Source organism: Mirounga leonina, unplaced genomic scaffold (assembly GCF_011800145.1).
Source record: "Mirounga leonina isolate KUSES-001 unplaced genomic scaffold, KU_Mleo_1.0 Mir_94, whole genome shotgun sequence".
In the NCBI taxonomy this organism is placed as follows: domain Eukaryota; kingdom Metazoa; phylum Chordata; class Mammalia; order Carnivora; family Phocidae; genus Mirounga; species Mirounga leonina.
Window position 1 is genome coordinate 42,882,248 of NW_023270855.1, and position 21,376 is coordinate 42,903,623.

Genomic DNA, 21,376 nt, shown 5'->3' on the forward strand with positions numbered 1-21,376 from the left:
TTCTACACCCAACATGGGGATCAGACTCACAACTCCAAGATCGAGTCACATCGAGCCAGGCATCCCCTGGTGGGTCCATTCTAACTTTGTGGTCGCTAATCTCGTCAGGCCCTGCTTCCCACCAAGCCCCTCTTCCTTTCCCTGGTATCATCCATTTCCTCTCCCGCTCCCAGAGGGCTGGCTCACGACTTTTCATCTCTCCTCACATTTCTCACCCTCCTCCCGATTCTCATTCTCAGGTAAGAAAATAGACACATGCCAGAAGAGAACGTCAGTAGAATTTGCCAGCATGTCCCTTCCCACCCTGCGCCTCCCTGTGCCCCTGGCTGTGGAGGTTCTCCCTCCTGCAGGGATGGACAGGAGTGGCTGGTGCTCCCAGCAGGGACATCCCGTGCCCTCAAGCCGGCCTCCTCTTAGCTTCCTCCAGAATGTCATGTCAGCAGCCATTCTCCCTTTCCTCCTGCATCACTGACTCTTCCCTCTCTTCTGGAAAATTCCCACCAGTAGTCAAATGTACTGCCATTTTGCTCACCTTAAAAAACAAACCAACCAACCCCTTCCAACTTCATATTCCTCCCCAGTGATTGCCCTAGTGCTCTGCTCTCCTTTAGAATAAGACTCTTTGAAAGCGTTATCTATGCTAATTTCCAGTTCGAGGCAGCATTACTTCTAATAGTAAATACTGGAAATCAGCCGACATCTAAGAATAAGGGGTGCAATGTTGATAAAATCCACTGAATGTTAGACACTGAAATGGATACAAAGTTCTCATGAAACAGGCACACAGTATAATGAAACAAACCCATAATAAACAAACTGCACACACATGGTCTTCATGGAAAAAAAAAAAATAGAAAACAAAGATTAGAAAGAGCAGGAGCCCCCGAATCCCCTGCGGATGGCTACCGTGCTCTACAGACCTGCTCCTCTGACTTTACATTCAGCTCATCCCGAGACACCAGCTCGAGCACGTCTTCCAAGGGCAGGGCCAGGAATTCTTCTGACATGGACACCTCCACAAAGTGCTGGTGGATGAAGCTGTTGGCCGCGTCGTACAGCACGGCGCACATCATGGTCTCAGCAAACTGGCGGACACCCAGGCAATTTTTGGGGTGGAGACTTTTGGCATAAGAAAAGATGAAAAGAAAAAATGTAGAGGAAGAATGGTATGTTTGGTCATTCTCAGGTTGGTTCTAGGGAGAGCTACAGAATGGAGAAAACCCTGCTTTGCTCTCAGCTTGGCTGCAAACTCCGTGCATGATTCCAGGTGCGCTGCTCAGGGACTCAATTGTGAAGGTTTAAAATGAAGACACTGCCTGTTGGACCTAGTGTTCAGTGTGTGTTTTTAGTAATTTAGCCCTCTGGGAGCAGGAGAGGAAATGGATGAGTTGGTGGGACGAGTTCTCTGGCAAGTCTGGGAAGCAGGTCTGAGGACAGAAGAATAGGAGAACACATACTGTTTGCTTTCCTTCAGCCGTTGACGTTCTTGGTCAAACATCTACCTGTTCCCCACGCGGGCACTGAAGTTGTAGAATGAGAGTTTAAACCATGCGGAGAGATGACTTCTCTAACATCATCTTCTGTAAAAAGCAAGAAGCTCTATGGTCTAACTCGACTCCCAGGAACAACAGCGGTAGCTACCACTCGCTCAGCACCATCAATGCGTCCAGTACTTTGCCAGCGAGAATCTTTTCAACAGCACTGCAGAGTAGTCGTTACTTCCACTTTTAGATGGAAAACTGAGGCTCAGAGAAACTAAGACATGTGCTCCCAGCCCTCTACAAGCAAGTGGTGGTGTGGAGACTGAACCCCGTGTGCGTTCCCACGACCCGGAGGCAGATCTGCCCTCCTTGGGGCCGTCTGGGTAAATCCAGGCCCTGCGTCACACCAGGTGACATGGGAGGGTTCCTCAGGTGTCTGTAACAGCCTCACCTGGAAAAAGGTGAGGACAAGAGCTAGCCAGCTCCTACAGCTGTGGCCACGATTAAGCAAGAATGTGGCAAAAGCACTCAGCATGGTGCCTGGCGTGAAGTCAGCTGCTGTCTTAATTTTCATCGTGGTCGTTTTTCTTACTACTATTGCATCTGACAAAATCCCAAATGCGCCCAACGTGGTTCTGAAATCTTGGTGACAGCAAGAGATTCTGGGGTTGAAGCTTTTCTTATTTTGACTTTGTGACTAATAATCCGTGGAGGGAGAAGGTATTTATCAGATGGAAACCGCACAGGTTTTCTTTATTGGACTGCTTGCTTTCCTTTCCCGCCATGTTGTTTAAAGTTATAGGCAGAGTTATACTCACTAGCCAACAATCACCACTGTTCCCCAGCAGCAGACCTGAAGGGCAGAGTCTACCAGGAGCCTGCCTTTGGGATAATCTAAATTCCACAAGCTGTTGCTTCCCTTCCAGCCTGAACGGGCTCTGTTCATGGCTTTGGAAATCTATGTGCATTTCCACAAAGGCCAGGGAAGCATGAGCACTGACTAACACTTAGGTAAGGCCGCATGGCCAGTCAGGGACACAGCGCTCAAGGTCAGAATGTCGGCTCAGTCATCAAATACCACCTTTCTCCTGGAGCACTTACAGGGACTGAATGAGACTTGTTTACAGGCCTTTACACACATATGGCAGATATGAGGCTCAACCTTCCCTGGGCCTCTACACCATGTGATTCACTGATTGCAACCACAGCGACATCAACTCAAGATGCCACGGACTGGGAACTGGATAGAGTCCAAAGACGTGGGCCAGGACGGTCAATATTGCTGCCTGGAGCACATTTCCATCTGCTGGCTCTCAGGTTAGGACTCCTATACCTCGCCTTTGGCTCTCTTTGACTGGCTTGGTATAATAAGGAGAGCAAAACACACCTTCAACTGAACTGGGCTTCCGTGTCAAAGAGGATGGGATGTGGGAAGCCTGCTTGTGAGGCAGCCAGGGGGGAAGGAGGAGGGAGGGCTACCATGCAGGAGAGGGCCCCGTTCAGGAGCCAAGCCGGAGGAAGGTAAGAGGGAAAATGAACCCAAAGGGCAGAGAGAGACCCACATCTTCCATTAGCCACCTCACAACTGGCAACCACCTTCTTGACTTTGTCAGCAGGGAGGCCACAATAAGATGTAATGCTTTATCAGATGCAGGAAGCAGTGACCTGAAGTAAATAAGTCATTGGGTTGGTTCACTGATGTATCTGATGTTCTGATTCAATTCTGAGAGAAGAGTTTTGGAAAATACATAGCTCCAGTGCTCACCTAAAAACAAGGAGGCCCATACATCTGAAGGCTTGGAAAGGGGCCACAAGAAAAATATCAACCCCAACCTCATGGAAAACTCTGAGAGCTTTACAGCTTCTCTGTGCTCTGGAAAGTCCTGTCTTTCCCACTACCGCTCAGAATGGTTTCTCTCAAGTCATTAGTAATCACAGCTTGACAACGAAGGGCCCACATGCTTGTCTTTGAATACGGGCACATGGGAAGGGGGCAGGTGGGACCCCCTAACACACTCCGCAGCCAGGCTCAGGGAGAACCACTCCAAGGAAGAGAGGCAGTGATGGTAACTACTGGAAAGAAAAGAGAAAGCAGGTCAAGCCTCTGGGGCCCGTGGGAAGGAATAAAGACAGGAATAAGGTGTGAAGTGAGGCTTCAGAAGGGATCTTGCAGGGCTGAATGGAAGAATGTCAAGGACAGACTCATAATGTCAGGCTTTGTGCTTAAGTGCATCTTCCTAAAATGTCACTGATGCATGTAAAAACTCCACTGGTCTAAAAATCACTTTTCTAGGGGCGCCTGGGTGGCTCAGTTGGTTAAGCAACTGCCTTCGGCTCAGGTCATGATCCTGGAGTCCCTGGATCGAGTCCCACATCGGGCTCCCTGCTCAGCAGGGAGTCTGCTTCTCCCTCTGACCCTCCTCCCTCTCGTGCTGTCTCTTGTTCTCTCTCGCAAATAAATAAATAAAATCTTTAAAAAAAATAAAAATCACTTTTCTAAGCATCTTTTGGGTGACACTCCTTTGTAAAGAGGCTAGGTCCAGTATGAAGAGTGATGACCTCAAAAGCCCCCCTAGGTGGAGCTGTTGTCCCCTTGCGAGAGTGGCCAACTTAATCCTTTCCAGAATGCCTACTTAATCATTCTGAGCTCCGTGGAGACAGAGAGAGAAACCAAGTCTGGTCTGTATCCTTAAGCAGCTCACAAGTGAGTAGGAAAGCCAGTGTGCCTCACATCCCCCCACATGCATCCCTCCAGCCTGACCCAGAAGGCATCCCAGCGCAGGGTCAAGCCAGGCTCTGGGGCTACACTGTCCTTATGTGGTCTCACCTGTAAAACCTGAAACAGGACCTACGATGAAACCACTCACCCTGCACCCAGCGGCATGCCCTGCATGCTAAGCATCATTACCATGGTTATTAAGACTAGCTGCACACACAGCAGTGCTCAGTGATGTCCATGAGCACCACAGGGGCAGGATGGGGACAGCAGGTGGGGTCCACAGAGCTGCTGAGTGAGCTGGATTTGTGGAGCCGGAATGGGAGAGGGAGAGGTCAGCTCTAAGAGGAAATGAGGTTCAGGAGGGCAGATCTGAGACAGGAAGAATGCTGGTCTTCAGGCCAGGGACCTTGTGATCGCAGTAGCTCAGGTGGAGACCAAGCCTCGTAGAGCACCACAGACAGAGATTGTGTGGAGCCCAGCACTAACCTGCACCCCCAAGTCTCTAGTGCTCAAGAGGCAGCTTTGACCTTATGGCTAAGAGCTCCCCTTCTTGAGGGGGAGAAAGAGCCATCTTATCAGCTCAGTCATCAAAGGGGCATTGCTGAATGCTGGACCTAGGTAGGGATATACTCCATGGTCCTTACCCTAAGAGAGCATACAGTGATTGCGTTCAAGGGCCTGAGGGGGGACACAGAGTTCCAGGAGGTGAAATTTGGGTGGGCCCCTAAAGAGCTGAAGGAAAAAGAAGTCAAGACATTCCAGGAGGGGGAAGGATCTACACAAAGATGGAGACAGGCTATGGAACAGTGAGGCAGTACGGAATCCATCGGTTTGGTGAGCACAGTCAGCTAAGTTAGCAGCACTGGTCAAACTGGAGGACCAGAAGAGGTACATGTCAGGCCAGGAGAGAGCACAGGCAGCGGTCTGTAAATATGTTCCTCAAAGGTTCACCCCAAAGAACTGGGCACTGCTCCACAGCGATTTGAAGAGTCAGCTCCCTGGCTCACTCCCTTCATAAAACTCAGTATGCCCAGAGTGAGCGAATCGGCAGGGGTTCCAGGAACGACCTGGGCGCGCTCCCGCCATGGGCCGAGTCCAGGGCCTCACCGTTCTCGAAGGAACGTGCAGCAGGCGTCCTTGATGCTCTGCAGCTGCAGGAAGCTCGCCCCCATCAGCAACGACTGCACGTTCTGCTGGTCAATGGCAAGGTGGCCGTTGTAGGCAAAGTTGATCAGAGCTTCCAGGGCGCTAGAGAAAGGACAGAAAAGATCGGCTTCAGAGGCTCTGGCCCTCACTGAGCTGACATGACTACCTGGGGAATGCGTGGGCCCTGCTCTAAAACCCATTTAGCCCATGCCCTTCGAGAATCTGTACGACAGGAATAATGACTTCACCAGAGTTGAAGAGTCATTCTACTTCTTAAGCTGTCTTTACTGCCCAAATAATCTTATTACAGAAAATTTTAAAAAGAGAAAGCAAGTACCCACAATCTCACTACTAAATGAGTCAACAGTGGTTACTTTTTTGGGTTCATTTTTAGTCTCTATTTGCCTGCATGCATAAATGGATAGGGATATAATCACATAATACTTACTGAGTCCTTTCCCACGTTGCTACACTGTCTTCATATTTATCATTTTTAGTGGCTGCTATATAGTATTTCAACATGTAAACATAAATTACATGCTAAGTTAGCATGTACATTACATCTACATTACATGTAGATGCCGTAATTTATTTCCTTTATTGGTAGGCCCCATAGCTAATAACATCTTATTGCCATCATAAATAGCGTTTTTTTTTATTTCTTTGGGATACATTTCCAGAATGAGATGCCGACAAATTTTTCTGCCTCCCACTGGGAAAGAACTCCAAGTTCTGTCTCAGGGCTGCATGTGGTCTGGCCCCTCTCCGGCTCTCTGACCTCATCACCTTCCACTCTTAACCCTCACTCTAGCCCAACATGCCGAACACACCCTCACCGCAGGGCCTTTTTGTACAGTCTGCTCCGTTTGGATGGCTCTGTCACCAGACGGCTCACTCCCTCACTTCGATTAAGGTCTTGGCTCAAATGTCACCTCATCACAGAGGCCTTCCCTGATCACCCTGGTATGACACAGACCCCCACCATCGCTCACTTTACTGTTCTCGCCTCGCTTTCACTTGCCAGCCCTACCATGCACGTGTGTGGTTATGGTTATGGCCAGATCCCCATGACTAGAAAGCTGGCACAATTAGAGGCACTGTTTTCTTAGTGCTACAGCTCAGTGCCTATGGCAGCACACATAGCAGGTGCCCAGTCTACCTCTGTTAAATGAAGCACTTGGACTGTGCATGGTAATGAGCACAGCTCCTTCAGATACAGACCTCAGAGAAGAGAGCATACAAGTGCCCTTGCAGACCCACTTCTGTGTCTTTCCTTATAAGTAGCTGGCCTGAGATTTCTACCTTGCAGTGGGTATATAAATCTTCTCCACGTGTGGGGCAGATCACTCTCAATCATCCAGAGGGTACTACGGTTTCCTGGCTCCTTTCTTTTTTTTTCTTAAAGATTTTATTTATTTATTTGCGAGAGAGAGAATGAGAGACAGAGAGCACGAGAGGGAGGAGGGTCAGAGGGAGAAGCAGACTCCCCGCCGAGCAGGGAGCCCGATGCGGGACTTGATCCTGGGACTCTAGGATCATGACCTGAGCCGAAGGCAGTCGCTTAACCGACTGAGCCACCCAGGCGCCCGGTTTCCTGGCTCCTTTAGCCCTCGTTTCCACCACTCTGAGATTAAGAAGGTAGGCAACAAATGACAGGTTACTGGGTGAGGTTGCCGACTCACTGCTTTGTTCACTGTTTCTCCTCCAACAAGAATGTCATTGCCCCGAGTCACCCCGTGTGTCTTGTTTGCTACTGCATCCCCAGCCCTCAGAACAGTGCCACACACATAGCAGGGACACAGTGGACCCTTGGACACAGCCTAGGTTATAAACATGCAGCTCAGTTCACAGACTTGCAGCAAAATCAAACACAGAATGTCACATAAACATCCTTCTCCCTTTCAAGGCCCAAAAGGGCATACTATGGAATATGTTTATATAAAGTCTTCATATAGTCATTAGGAAGGTATTTCCACGAAGAGGGTCCAGTAGTAAGTGACTTTACATGTCAGGACAACATTAAGGAAATGCCTGAATGACATGATTTCAGCAGTTATCGTACTGCCTCCTGCCCCTAAAATTCATCTAGGGCAGAATTTTGTAGCCTCGGCAGGACTGATATTTGAGACCAATAACTGCTAGGGAGGGCTGTCTTGGACACTGAAAGGCATTTAGATGGGATAACTTTTGGGCTTGGCCTCTTTGGGCTTCAATTTTCTCAACCATCCAATAACCACGATTTTGCCCATCTTCTGAATCTGTGTTGTCCCATATAGTAGCTACCAGCCACACATGGCTATTTAAAATTATGTTAAAATTAATTAAAATTAAGTAAAATGTAGAATTCAATTCTTTAATCCCACCAGTTAAAATCCAAGTGCTCAGTAGCTACATTTGGCTAGTGGCTACCATCCTGGAGAGTACAAACACAACATTCCCATCAGCGCAGAAGAAGTCTGAATGGATGACACTGTTCTAGACTGACGGGGAGAGTATGGAATGAAGACACTTATTTGGAAAACTATTTTGCCAGCTATAATGGTTAGCACAGAAAAGTGCAGAGGATACCCTTTCACCGCCTTTGTACCCAGTCCTCGTTATAAAAAATATCTTGGACGCTAGTCCCTATTAAACGTGTTACTTTAATAGTGCTGTGTCCCGCCACGGGCCCGCCAACAGCACCACGCACGGGGCTGAAGCTGCGCCTGGAAACCCGCAGACTGAGAGACCCAGTGGAGGAATTGAGTACCTGGGGTCCATTCCTTGCATTACAATCTCATCCTGCTTGCACTCCATCATGTCATTTGTAAACATAGCGTGGAAGTACGGGATTGAGGCTGCTAAGACGATCCGGTGGGCACTGAATTTGTGGTCCCCAATCTGTGGGCAAAGTGAAACATAAAGAGAGATACTGAGGAAGGCAAATACAAAACCCAACCGGCCCCTTCCCCGGCTTAAGCCTCTGCCCGTTGCAATGGTACTGGAGGCATCCCGGTACATGACAGCTGGGCTTATCATGGAGACCCCGAGAGCTTCAATTCCACATACTCAGTTGCAGTGGAAGAACGTAAACAACAGTTTCATGAGGCATTAAAATGGTTAAAAAAAAAAATGGAAGCCCGAATGCTTCCAGTGGTAGTTTTTCCTTCTATGGCAGTCGCACTGCCTTGTTCCTGACTCCCCGCCAACTCAGAGACCTGACTGTCTAACACGTTATCCTGATCCCAGTTTTACTGAAGCCAGATGGAGGAAACAAACTGTCCAAGAATGCTGGAGCTCCTGACAGTAGGCTCCTCAAGAAGAGTAGATACACAGCGACAGGTAGAGATAAGGAGAAACAAAACCAGACTTGAATAGGGGAACGCGTGGGGATGAAGGACAGAGCAGCCATGGTGGGCACAAGTCTAATCACATGGGTGCCCCCTCTGGCAACCAGGCCCATGTTGAAAACTATCCAGGGGTCCAGAGAGAGTCACCTTATTAGCATAAACTCAGGTGTGGTTGAAAGAGGTTTGTTATGAATAACAAAGGACACTCAGGAAATTCCAAGGTTGTTTTTTTTTTTTTAAGATTTTATTTATTTATTCATGAGAGACAGAGAGAGAGAGAGGCAGAGGGAGAAGCAGGCTCCCAAGGAGCAGGGAGCCCGATGCGGGACTCGATCCCAGGACCCTGAGATCATGACCTGAGCCGAAGGCAGACGCTTAACCATCTGAGCCACCCAGGCGCCCAAAATTCCAAGGTTTTAGAAGCTCTTGTGTCAGGAACTGGGAGTAAAGACTGAATATTATAATAAAAGATGCTCTTATCACCCCTACCACTCAGGAAATTCCAAGGGTTTTAGAAGCTCTGTGCCAGGAACAAGGGAAAAAGACCAAATACATACTCTTTTTTTTTTTTAAGATTTTATTTATTTATTTGAGAGAGAGAGGGAGAGAGAGCACAAGCAGGGGGAGGGGCAGAGGCAGAAGCAGACACCCCGCTGAGCAGGGAGCCCGACACAGGGCTCAATCCCATGACCCTGGGATCATGACCTGAGCTAAAGGCAGGAGTTTAACTGATTGAGCCACCCAGGTGCCCTCCAAATACACATTCTCATTATATCACACCATCATAGGGCATATGCACAATATGTCTGAATGTGTCTTTGTTAGCCTTCAACCTGGGTGATAGTTTAGCTGGCTATAAAATTCTAAGTTGGGAATATTTTTTTCTATCAGAATTCTGAAGGTATTGCTCCATTGTCTTCTACTTTGTTGCTTTGAGAAATTTAATGCCCTTCTGAACACTAACCCTTAGTATGTGACTATTCACTCTAGAAGCTTTTAGTGCTTTCTCTTTATCCTCAGAGTTCTGAATTCTCACAGGGTTATACCTTGGTGTTGGTGTCCTTTCATGCATCATGCTGTCTCAATCTACAGACTTTATTTCAGTTCTGGGAATACCTTTCCATCCTATTTCTTTGATAATTTCCTCCTCTCTATTGTCTATTTTTTCTCTTCTGAAATTTCCATGAGTCAGGTGTTAGGCCTCTTAGAATGATCTTGCATTTTTTCACCTGTTCCCATTTCCCACCTCTTTCATTTGGTCTATCTCCTGGGAATCTTCTTCAACTTTATCTTTCAATATTTCTGTGTTGTAGCTTTTTATAAGGCTATGGTATTTTAATTTCCAAGAGGTCTTTCTTGTTTTCTGAAGGTCCCCCACCCCACTTTTTATTGAAAGAATCTTATTCATCTTTCATGAATGCTGTATTTTCTTTAACCTCTCTCAAGATATTATAGTTAAATTTTTTCTTCTTTTTCTCCTCCTCCTCCCTGCTTTTACTATTTCCTCTGAGTTCTTTTTTCCCTCATTTGCTTTGGTCTCTGTCTTTTATGCTAGAGGCTTGCTTTAAATGTCTTGTGATGGGCGCCTGGATGGCTCAGTTGGTTAAGTGTCTGCCTTGGGCTTGGGTCATGATCTCAGGGTCCTGGGATTGAGTCCCGCATCAGGCTCTCTGCTCAGCAGGGAGTCTGCTCTCCCTCTCCCGCTCCCCCTGCTTGTGTTCCCTGTCAAATAAATAAATAAAATCTTAAAAAAAATAAAAATAAATGCCTTGTGACATCTGGCTATCTGCTTATATTTTTAGATTGAAAGTTTTATGTGGGGGTGGCTAGGCTCATCAACTGGTGGACCTCACATCAGGGTGATCAAGCAAGAACCTGCCATTTTACTGAGGACTGCTAAAGGTAGTATCTTTAGGACTTTTTCTCTGGGGCAAACTTTATCAGAGACAGATCTTCCAATCTCTTGAATGGGAGTGTCTGCCTGTAGGTATTCTGGAAACTGGGTGAGAGAGGGGGATAATCCTACCATTCACTATTTAGATCTTTGCCTTAAAGCCCTTAGTTTCAGTTTTGCTCCATATTCCATCCCCTCTTCTATGTTTGGTATGCCCCTGGTTCAATGTGGAAGACTAAAACTCCTGTCTCCTGGGAAAGTGGGGGAGGAGCTGTAGGCAACTAATTGCTTTTCACACAGACTTTCAACTAATCTTCCTGTTTTCAGTATTTTGCTTCTCCAATTTTGGAACTATTCCAGGGTTCTGCATTACAAATCCTCTTTCTTCTTTACTTTTCCCCCAGCAGGCACTTTCAGTTCCTCTGGCTCTCTAAGTTCATCATACTTCAGACTTTCTGGTTTCAACATTCCATTGATCTCTCATTTGCTGATATCTCTTCTCCCTCTTACTATCATTTTAATGGTATTACAGCCAGGCACAGGGGTTCAATTAGTTGTGTTAAATCGCCATGTATTTATTTTTCATCTGGAAAGTAAACAGAAGACAAAAGAACAAAACTGTATGTGCATAAACTAGGTGACCTGGTTTCCCCAAAAAGCTCAGCTAAAGAGAAGACAGGCCTATCTTGGGATATGCTAGCCAGATTACAACTGAATTCTGTGTTCTGTTAAAAGGAAGAACAAATCTGTCTTTATCTACAAGAAGGAGACCAAGATGGGAAAAGGTCTGGAAGCTACATTTTACCAAGGAATGGTTAAGGATAGCTCATTTGTAAAACATAATTTGGGGGGGGGGGGGACAGAGTAGCTGTCCTCCAACCCTAGAAGGGCCATTACATGGATGAGGGCAGATCTAGAAGTGACAGGGGGGCAGGCTTTAGTTTTATTATAAAAGAATAAGAGCCTATCACCTAAGAATGTTTAGGGGAGTCCTTCACCAGTTCCAAAATTTTAAGGGACCTTCCAATTCTACAATCATAGGATACCACATTTTTGTGAAAAGCTTTAAAAAACCCAAATACTCTCATTTATAATCTCAGTTCAAAAAGTTACTTAAAAAAAGAGATGATCATTTATTGAGTTCCTTTTTGCTAAGTACCTGTTACACATTCTTTTCTCATTTTAGTCCTCACGGCAACCTTCTACATTAAGTAGCTGCTGCGAATTTCATTTTGTAGAAAAGGAAACCAAGATTTAGAAGTTACGTAACTTGCCTTTTATGTAAAAGAGAAGGAATTCTGCTTAAGCTGTGTACTAGTGGATCTTGAGAGGGACCCAGTAAATAACACACCTCCTCCCAGTTTAAGTTCTCAGCCAAGTGGGAAATTTTTGAAATAATAAAAAACCTACACACGATAAAAATTATATAGAATTAAACACACACAGACACACCAGTGAATAAAAGTAAAGCTGGGGAAATCTGAGTAAGAGTGGCGGATTAAATCAGTATCAATATCCTCGTTGTGATGTTGTACTACAGTTTTGTAAGCTATTACCATAGGGGCAACTGGGCAAAGGGTACAAAGGATCTCACTGCTATTATTTCAAATAACCATATGCGAATCTACAATTATCTCAAAATTAAAAGTTCACTTAAAAAAAGGGACAGAGGCCCCTGGGTGGCTCAGTTGGTTGAGTATCTGACTCTTGGTTTTGGCCCAGGCCGTGATTTCAGGGTTGTGAGATTAGGCCCCGTAATGAGCACAGAGTATGCTTGAGATTCTCTCTCTCTCTCCTTCTGCCCCTCCCACTTGTGTGCTCTCTCTCTAAAAAAAATAAATCTTTAAAAAACAAATAAAAAATAAATTTATTTTATTTATTTTATTTTTTTTTAAGATTTTATTTACTTATTTGACAGAGACAGAGATAGCAAGAGCAGGAACACAAGCAGCGGGAGTGGGAGAGGGAGAGCAGGCCTCCCGCCGAGGAGGGAACCTGATGTGGGACTCAATCCCAGGACCCTGGGATCATGACCTGAGCTGAAGGCAGACGCTTAACGACTGAGCCACCCAGGCGCCCAATAAAAAATAAATTTAAAAAGGGACAAAGCAAATGGGAAATAAAAACATTCTTTTATTACTGATAAGTCTAATACTGTAAATTAAGGCCTACATAGGAGGACAAGTGTGTTCCCTATTTTAACATCTTGAATTACACAGACCCAAGCAAAGTCCACTTTCTCCACTGATCTGCAATTATATTGTTACCTCAAATCTCCCCACTTCTCCATTCCTAAGGTGGCAAAGAAATGTAAAATAGTGCAACAGAATTTACAAAAAAAAAATCAGCAACATATAACTGGTTGGTCAGAAAGGCAATACTATTTGGCATACATCCCTACCTTTAATCACATTTTGCTATGCCCACTCTCAGACAATACTTGTTTAAAAGTATTACCAACAGGGGCGACTGGGTGGCTCAGTCAGTTAAGCGGCCACACTGGGCTCAGGTCATGATCCCAGGGTCCTGGGATCAAGCCCCATGTCGGGCTCCCTGCTTAGCAGGGACCCTGCTTCTCCCTCTTGCTCTGCCTACTTGTGCTCTCTCTCTCTCTGTCAAATAAATAGTTTTTTTTTTTTTAAAGTATTACCAATAGAATGGAATCAGACTGTAAATTTAAAGTATTGGAAAGAGTCAGATTCCTCTTTAAAAAAAAAAAGGGCGGGGGGCGGCGCCTGGGTGTCTCATTCATTAAGCGTCTGCCTTTGGCTCAGGTCATAATCCCAGGGTCTTGGGATCAAGCCCTGCATCGAGCTCCCTGCTCCACGGGAGGCCTGCTTCTCCCTCACCCACTCCCCCTGCTTGTGCTCCCTCTCTCGCTGTGTCTCTCTGTGTCAAATAAATGAAATAAAATCTTAAAAAAAAAAAAAAGTCAGGTTCCAAGTGCAAGCTAGGGCAGAAGGAAAGAAGTGAATCTGTGGTATAATGAAACACTCTGAGCTGAAAGAATTAAACTCACGACCACATATGGAAGCTGCCTGGGCTGGATTAGTATATCAGGTCTCTGTGCACACAGCACACACCTAGTGCCCATTCTCACACTACCACTTAATAAGCATGTGTATCGGCACCAGCCATGTAACCACTGTGGGATGATATGCAATGACTAGCATCTACAAAGCAAATTAGGGGCAATCACAGGACTTCCTGGGTACATAAACACCTCCAAATTTGCTTCTAAGGGAAAAAAAAAATCCATTCCAACTGAGAGCCCAAACAACTTCCACTTAAAACTGCAGCAAAGACTCAGCACTCGTGCCACTTGGCTTCTACAAAGAGTGGATGCAGAACCTCTTTCTAAGCAGGGGCTCTGCACAGTAGGATCTGGAGAAGAGACTGAAGCATTCCTGGTCACCTATAGGATTCCTCCATATATTTTTTAAATTATGAAGCCCCTGTAGCTTTAATGCCTCTTAACAGCTTTGTTTGGAAAATTAAGAGCTAATGGAGTTATACGAAGGGGAGGAAGATAAGGTTTAAAAGTCAATGGGTAGCTTAAATCCACATGTGCTGCAACTCCTCTATACTTGGTTTTAAAAATCATGGAACACACTATTCCTTCGATGAATGTTAAAAATCAAAGTGGCCTCCATGATGTAAGGATAGATATGAAAAGGAAAGTAATGTGATGTGAAGCTGGAAAAGTAGACATGGCACTCAGGAATTCTACATTTTACTTTAAGATTATTAGGAAACCAGGCAAAAGTACTAAGGAAGGGTCTCTAAAGCGATGGGGTCACTCTCTGCAGGGAGAACATGAACTGGGAGTTGCCATTCACTTAGATCAGAAATGACAGAGAGGGGCTGTTGGGGGTAGAAGATCCAGTCAGGTTTTGTACAAGATGCCACCGAGTGCCTGGGAGGCATCCAAACAGAGATACTGTGTAGGAAGTGGATGGGTACGTCTGGAACACAGAGAAATGGAGTCTAGGCTCAAATGACACTTTTGGGAGTCATCAGTGTAGAGACAAGAAGAGGTCACTGAGGGAGGGAGCTCAGAGCCCGAAGAGGGTGTAAGACAACCTTGAGGAACTCTAACATTTAAAGCTCATCTAGAAGAAGATGCTTCTGCAATGCAGCAGAAGGAAAGTACAGAAAGGAAGAGAAAATGAGAAAAGAAGCAAGGAGATGCCTGGAGGAAGACAAGGGCGTGGGAGCCATGGTGGTGAACACGGAAGCTAGAAGGCCCACACGAGCAAGCACCAGCAAGGTCACCTTTTACAGGCCTCCTCCCCCCTTAGCTTCCCAACTTAGGAGATCATTCCTATTCCTCTGACTTCTCAAGAGTTTTTGAGAAGATCACATATAAAGGAGTATGAAACTGGTTGATATGAATGTCATTTGACCAAATCACCACGGTCACCCCAAATTCCTGAAGTTCCAGTGGAAAAAAAGTATGGTCTTGTGCAGACCACGCTGATGTTGCTGCCAATCCTGGGTCTTGTTTGGAGGGATGGATCTGTGCTGATCTGTCCCAGCTTGGCCACCAATGGGATAGGACTCAAGGGTACATTTACAAACCCGAGGTGCTCCACAATGGTACACAGATGAATAAATAACCGGATGGATGGGCTCTAGAGAAGACTGAAGCTACTTAGCTTTTTCTGAGTGGGCCTCCTAATTGCAATGTTGGGCTTATGAAATTAAGTGATATATAATACAATGAAAATACTCTAGCACAGTGTCAGGCACTTAGCAGAGATTTAACAAAAGTTATTGTTTTGCATCCAGCTGAGAGCCACAGCCCTATTTAGTCTCCTATGAGACTAAGATATAAATAACTGAAATCCTCACGAGTTCAGTCAGATTCACAGAGATTAAAACTCTTGAGTTTCAGAGCCAGCTCTACTACAGATAAAGGGAGCTGCCCAATTACTATGCTTTGTTTCCAGGTTGGACTGGATTTCCAGGTAGGATTATTACTTATGGTGGTATAGCAAGGAATATAGTAAAAAAAATTTAAGATTCTCAAGAGAAGCACTATAAATACTGGTAAACGGTACTGTGATCAACCATGCTATCAGACAATACTAGAAAGCACAGCATTAAACGTCAAAACATGTGCCCATCTCTTTTATTTGCTCATCCCAAGGGAGACAGCACAAGCCATATGGTACATACATATCGCGCCAGCTTCCAGGCCAGCTGTTCTTTCTGTAATAATCCAGGCAAATCTCTTCCCTCCACCCCTGAACCTCAGTTTCTTCATCTGTAACTAAGGGGCTCTAACTGGATCAGGTTTCTCACCAGTTAGTCATTGTATTAATAACAGTAGTCTAACATAAATTCAGTAAAGTTTTTCTTTTTGATCATGATGGCATCCACATACATATGAAAAGCAATTATACACACATCTTAAAGGCATCATTTCTCTGGCCAACAGATCGGAGCACGTGTGGATATGAGGGCCCCTAGTAATAACTCTGCAGAAGCCCTGGGGCACAGAAACCTCTGTAGGTTCTCCAAGGCTCCTCCTGGTTAGTAGAGTTCGAGACTATAGCAAAAGGAACCATAAATCCTGAGCACCTCATCATCCACCTAAGTTTTGACTTGCCTTAACACACACGTACATGCATGTGCGCATGCATGCACACACACCCAGCTTCCATGTTCTTCCTTGGGGAAATTTTCCATTCACAGCACTGCTTTGGTGGTATCTTTAGATCAACAGGGATAGTGTAGCATGAAACCACAAATTCTGTTCCCTATCAACAGGCAGGTGGGGCTTAAGATTCAACCAGCTGCTTATTCAAGCAGGAAAAGCAGCAGGGCAAAATCTGAGTTGGTTGTAATCTGAGACAGGTGTTCCCAAAGAAAGCAAAAGATATGCCCAGAATAGATTTCTCTTTGATGGAAAACATTTTGATACTATTGCTCCTACCTTCAAGGCATCTCACAATGAACATAAATAAAACACTAAGTGAACAGTTAAGTGCCCAGCCTGTACAGACAGATTACCCTTGGGATAAGTGGGATATAAGACTAAGCTTTCAGGCAATCACAAGAGATGCTGAAAGTGCATAATGGTAATCCATAATTTTACTGAGACACAAATTTGAATCACGAAGGCTATGAAGCCGGTGTGTGTGAGAATGTGTCTATGAAATGGGAGATGTAGTAGGGATGGGTTAATCTCTAAACTTCCTTTAGCCTAGAAAATCAATAATTATAAATCTTTTAAGACAGACAGCATAGGGGCGCCTGGGTGGCTCAGTCGTTAAGCGCCTGCCTTCGGCTCAGGTCATGATCCCAGGGTCCTGGATCGAGCCCTGCATCGGGCTCCCTGCTCGGCGGGAAGCCCACTTCTCCCTCTCCCAGTCCCCCTGCTTGTGTTCCCTCTCTCGCTGTGCCTCTCTCTGTCAAATAAATAAATAAAATCTTTAAAAAAAAAAAAAAAGACAGCATATCATTGTAGATAAGTACTCTGGGGGCGCCTGGGTGGCTCAGTTGGTTAAGCGTCTGCCTTTGGCTCAGGTCATGATCTCGGGGTCCTGGGATTGAGACCAGCATCGAGCTCCCTGCTGAGTAGGGAGCCTGCTTCTCCCTCTGCCTACCACTTCCCCTGCTTATGTTTTCTCTGTCAAATAAATAAACAAAATCTTACAAAAAAAAAAAGAACAAGTATGGCTGGAGCTAGATGACCTGGGTTCAAATCTAGATTCTGCTGTTTGCTAGCTGTGTGACTATGGGCCAGTTATTCAACCTCTCTGTGCCTCAATTCACACATCTGCAAAATGGGGTTAAACAGTACCTCTCTCATGGGGTTATTGTGAGGATTAAGTTAGCTAACATCTGTAAGGCATTTAAAACAGCGCACAGCATATATTGAGTGCAATATAACTGCTTGTTAAATAAATAAAATGGGGCGCCTGGGTGACTCAGATGGTTAAGCGTCTGCCTTCGGCTCAGGTCATGATCTCAGGTTCCTGGGATCGAGTCCCGCATCGGGTTCCCTGCTCAGTGCAGAGCCTGCTTCTCCCTCTCCCTCTGCCACTCCCTCTGCTTGTGCTCTTCTGTCTATCTCTCTGTCAAATAAATAAATAAAATCTTTAAAAAAAATAAAAAATAAAAATAAATAAATAAATAAATAAAATGTCCTCAAATTTAAAACTTTATTTTTTTTTTAAGATTTTATTTATTCACTTGAGACACAGAGATACAGAGAGGGAGAGAGAGAGCATGAGCAGGGAGAGAGGCAGAGGAAGAGGGAGAAGCAGGCTCTCCGCTGAGCCAGGAGCCTGATGTGGGGCTCGATCCCAGGACCCTGGGATCATGACCTGAGCTGAAGGCAGACGCTTAACCATCTGAGCCACCCAGGCACCCCTAGAGAAGTTATTTTTAAGACCTTTAGAGAAGGGGTCAGCAAATACAGTCTATGGGCCCAAATCCGGCCTGCCTCTTGTTTTTGTGTGGCCCATGAGCTAAGTGTAGTTTTCACATTTTTATATATATTTTGGGGGGGGAGTCAAAAGAAGACTAATACTTCATGACATGTAAAAATCAAATGAAATCCAAATTTTGGTGTCCACATACAAAATTTTATTGGAACATAGACATGTCCATACCATGGCAAATCTGAGTAGCTGTGACAGTGATCAATGGCCTGCAAAGCCAAAAATAGTTACCACCTGCTGACCTCTGCTCTAGAGTCACAGGGAACATATTATGAAGAGGGATGTGAATACATTCTCTAGAAAGATGCTGATCACTTATTTAAGACCCCTGCAACCCACTTCACACCTGATCTGCTGGTATTCACGACTCCTCCTGCTGAACTAGTATGAACTGTCGGCACTTTGTGGAATCCACCACCGAGATAAACAGTGTCTTCTACAAAATGCTCCTTTTAAAAAGGAAATGAGCTAAGCCCGAAATAGAGGCATTCACACTCGAGCCATTAATGGCCTATATGGGCCCTGCCCACCACCAATGTGTCTTTTTTTTAAACTTCAGTTTCTTAACCATAGTTACAGAATTATTCTCTCTTTCTGCCCCCCACCCCCACCCCTACACCCACGGAGTTTCACTGCTAATTAGGCTCAGCAACAAAGCAGCCTTGTCCATCCGAAATGTCAGAGGTGGACTGCATGCAGATGCCTCGAAGCACCTGCTTTCCTACCTCAGGTATCAATCAACACCTTACTCAGCAAGCGCCAAGCACAAAGCCAGCTCAAGCCAGCACTCCACCCCCCAAAGAAAATGTTACTCAGATGTTAGACGAGTAGGGCTATTCCATGCTAGAGATGTCAAGCCACGGTCACACGCACTGCATTTTTCTGTTCTTACCCACTTCGGTGGACTCCAGAGTCCCTGAGGGGAATAAGGGTCTTATACATCCCTTATATAGCTCAGTAAATAGTCACTGAAATTAAAATATCAACTCTACCCTCAATTCAGCCCAGAAAGTCAACAATTTCCTGTGAAAATAAATTCACCCTGAAGAAGAATGGCAGTTTCACTGAAGGTTATAGTCAGAATGGACATCAGGCTCTCTTGGTTATATTTAGAAAAGCATATAGAAGATTAAGCAGGGGGGCCTTATGATTTCCTACCCATGTCTTCAAATTTTTCTTACATAAATAGGTATAGTAAATCTTCAAATAACCGTAACACTTGAGGGTACTACCATGACATTCTATCACTTACCATTAACTAGATATGGCTCTCTAAATTGCTATATAATATAGATAAAGCTATTAACTATATATTAACAATGTACAGTGCATTAACTATCAATTATCTATAATGTAATGATGATGATCCATTACTGAACTATTTTAGGTTACTTGAAGGTTAACAGAAAACACTTGTGGTTCAACACATGCCACTAAAAACCTTCCAAAAACACGACTAGCTATAGACTCCATCTCACCTCAGCTCTGTCTAGTGCTCCTTACCTTCTTCTGGGATCTTCTATCTTCATTCCAACCACACTACATAACACATGATCTAAACCCTACCAATGAGACCCTTCCTCATGACTTTTCAAATGAGAAAGAAGGACAATCCCCCCAGGATAGCAAGGAGCCATCAGATGCTCCACCACCACCATGTATGAAAAAACAGTTTGCAGTGGGAGGAGGGTGTTGACCATGGAGGGTAAGTGTCTTAGCAGCATTTCAGTCCCTGGCCCATCATCAACACTGTCTTTTCTCCAGTTTGATTACATGAACCAATAAATGGTTGGTCTTGCTGAAGGCAGTTCTGCTATTAAGAGCCAGAGTTCTGAGCACCGTAGTCCAGAGAAAGCCCTGGGGGAAATCAAAAGAGGGACCTTCCTTCCTGGCTTTAGTAGATGGGCTACATCTAAAGGTGGCTTTTAGGGGTGCCTGGGTGGCTCAGTTGGTTGGGCAGCTGCCTTCAGCTCAGGTCATGATCCCAGAGTCCTGGGATCGAGCCCCATGTCGGGCTCCCTGCTCCGTGGAGAGCCTGCTTCTCCCTCTCCCTCTGCCTGCGTCTCTGCCTACTTGTGCTCTCTCTCTCTCTCTGTCAAATAAATAAATAAAATCTCAAAAAAAAAAAAAAAAAGAAAAAAGGTGGCTTTAGCTCTGAATGGGCCCTTGTGGTGCCTCAAAGCCCCCATTCTGCTCACCAGGCAGGTCTTAAAGGATTATAACACTCGAAACAGTGAGGAGGTCATTTCTCCCCAAACTGATGGGCAGATTTGATGCAACTCCTATCAAAACCATAGCAAGATTATTTTTATAGATACAGTCAAGATTTTTCGGGCCAAGGAACTAAAATAGCTAAAATAATTTTGAGTAATAAAGTACAAATGGCCAATAAGTACATGAAAAGATGTTTAATATCATTAATCATCAGGGAAATGCAAATCAAAACTGCAGTAAGATATTACTTTACACAGACCATAGCTAGTTATTAGCAAAAAAACCAAACCAAAACAACAACAAAAAAACCCAGAAAAAAACAAGTGTTGGTGAAGATGGGGAGAAACTAGAAGCCTTGTGCATTGCTTGCACTGCCGGTGGGAATATAAAATGGTGCAGCCACTGCAGAAAAGTTTGGAGGTTCCTCAAAAAGTTAAACATAGGATAATAATATGACACAGTAATTCTGCTCCTAGGTATATACCCAAAAGAATTGAAAGCAGTCTTGAAGAGGTATTTGTGTGTTCACATGTTTACAGCAGCATTATTCACGGTAGCTAAAAGGTGGAAACAACCCAGGCGCCCATCAAAAGATGAATGGATATACAAAATGTGATATATGCATACAGTAGAATACTATGTAGCCTTAAAAAGAAATGAAATCAAGAGAATGAGAAGATAAGCCACAGACGGGAGGAAATTTTTGCAAAAGACATATCTGATAAAGGGCTGTTACTTAAAACATACAAAGAACTCTTAAAACCTAATAAGAAGACAAGTGAATTTTATTTTATTTTTTTAAAGATTTTATTTATTTGACAGAGAGAGACACAGCGAGAGAGGGAACACAAGCAGGGCGAGTGGGAGAGGGAGAAGCAGGCTTCCCGCGGAGCAGGGAGCCCGATGTGGGGCTCGATCCCAGGACCCTGAGATCATGACCTGAGCCGAAGGCAGACGCTTAACGACTAAGCCACCCAGGCGCCCCGACAAGTGAATTTTAAAAATGGGCAAAAGACTAATAGATATCTCAGCAAAGAAGATACACAAATGGTAAATAAGTATATGAAAAAATGTTCCATACCATGTCATGGGGAAATGCAAATTAAAACAAGGTATCTCCATGCATCTATTAGAATGGC

The 21,376-nt window shown here is 44.9% G+C and overlaps 1 protein-coding gene across 4 annotated transcripts in view; it reads right to left on the reverse strand.

The window, feature by feature from the left end:
• The window catches only part of KLHL18 (kelch like family member 18), a 51,855-nt gene that overhangs the window by 13,229 nt on the left and 17,250 nt on the right, over nucleotides 1–21,376 (reverse strand). For all 4 annotated transcript variants that reach the window (XM_034997277.1, XM_034997280.1, XM_034997279.1 and 1 more), the window contains 3 exons: nucleotides 8,096–8,226; nucleotides 5,308–5,448; nucleotides 921–1,119 (listed from right to left, as the gene is read on the reverse strand). In XM_034997277.1, the coding sequence (XP_034853168.1) occupies nucleotides 921–1,119; nucleotides 5,308–5,448; nucleotides 8,096–8,226 (471 nt within the window). The remainder of the gene's footprint in view (nucleotides 1–920; nucleotides 1,120–5,307; nucleotides 5,449–8,095; nucleotides 8,227–21,376) is intronic.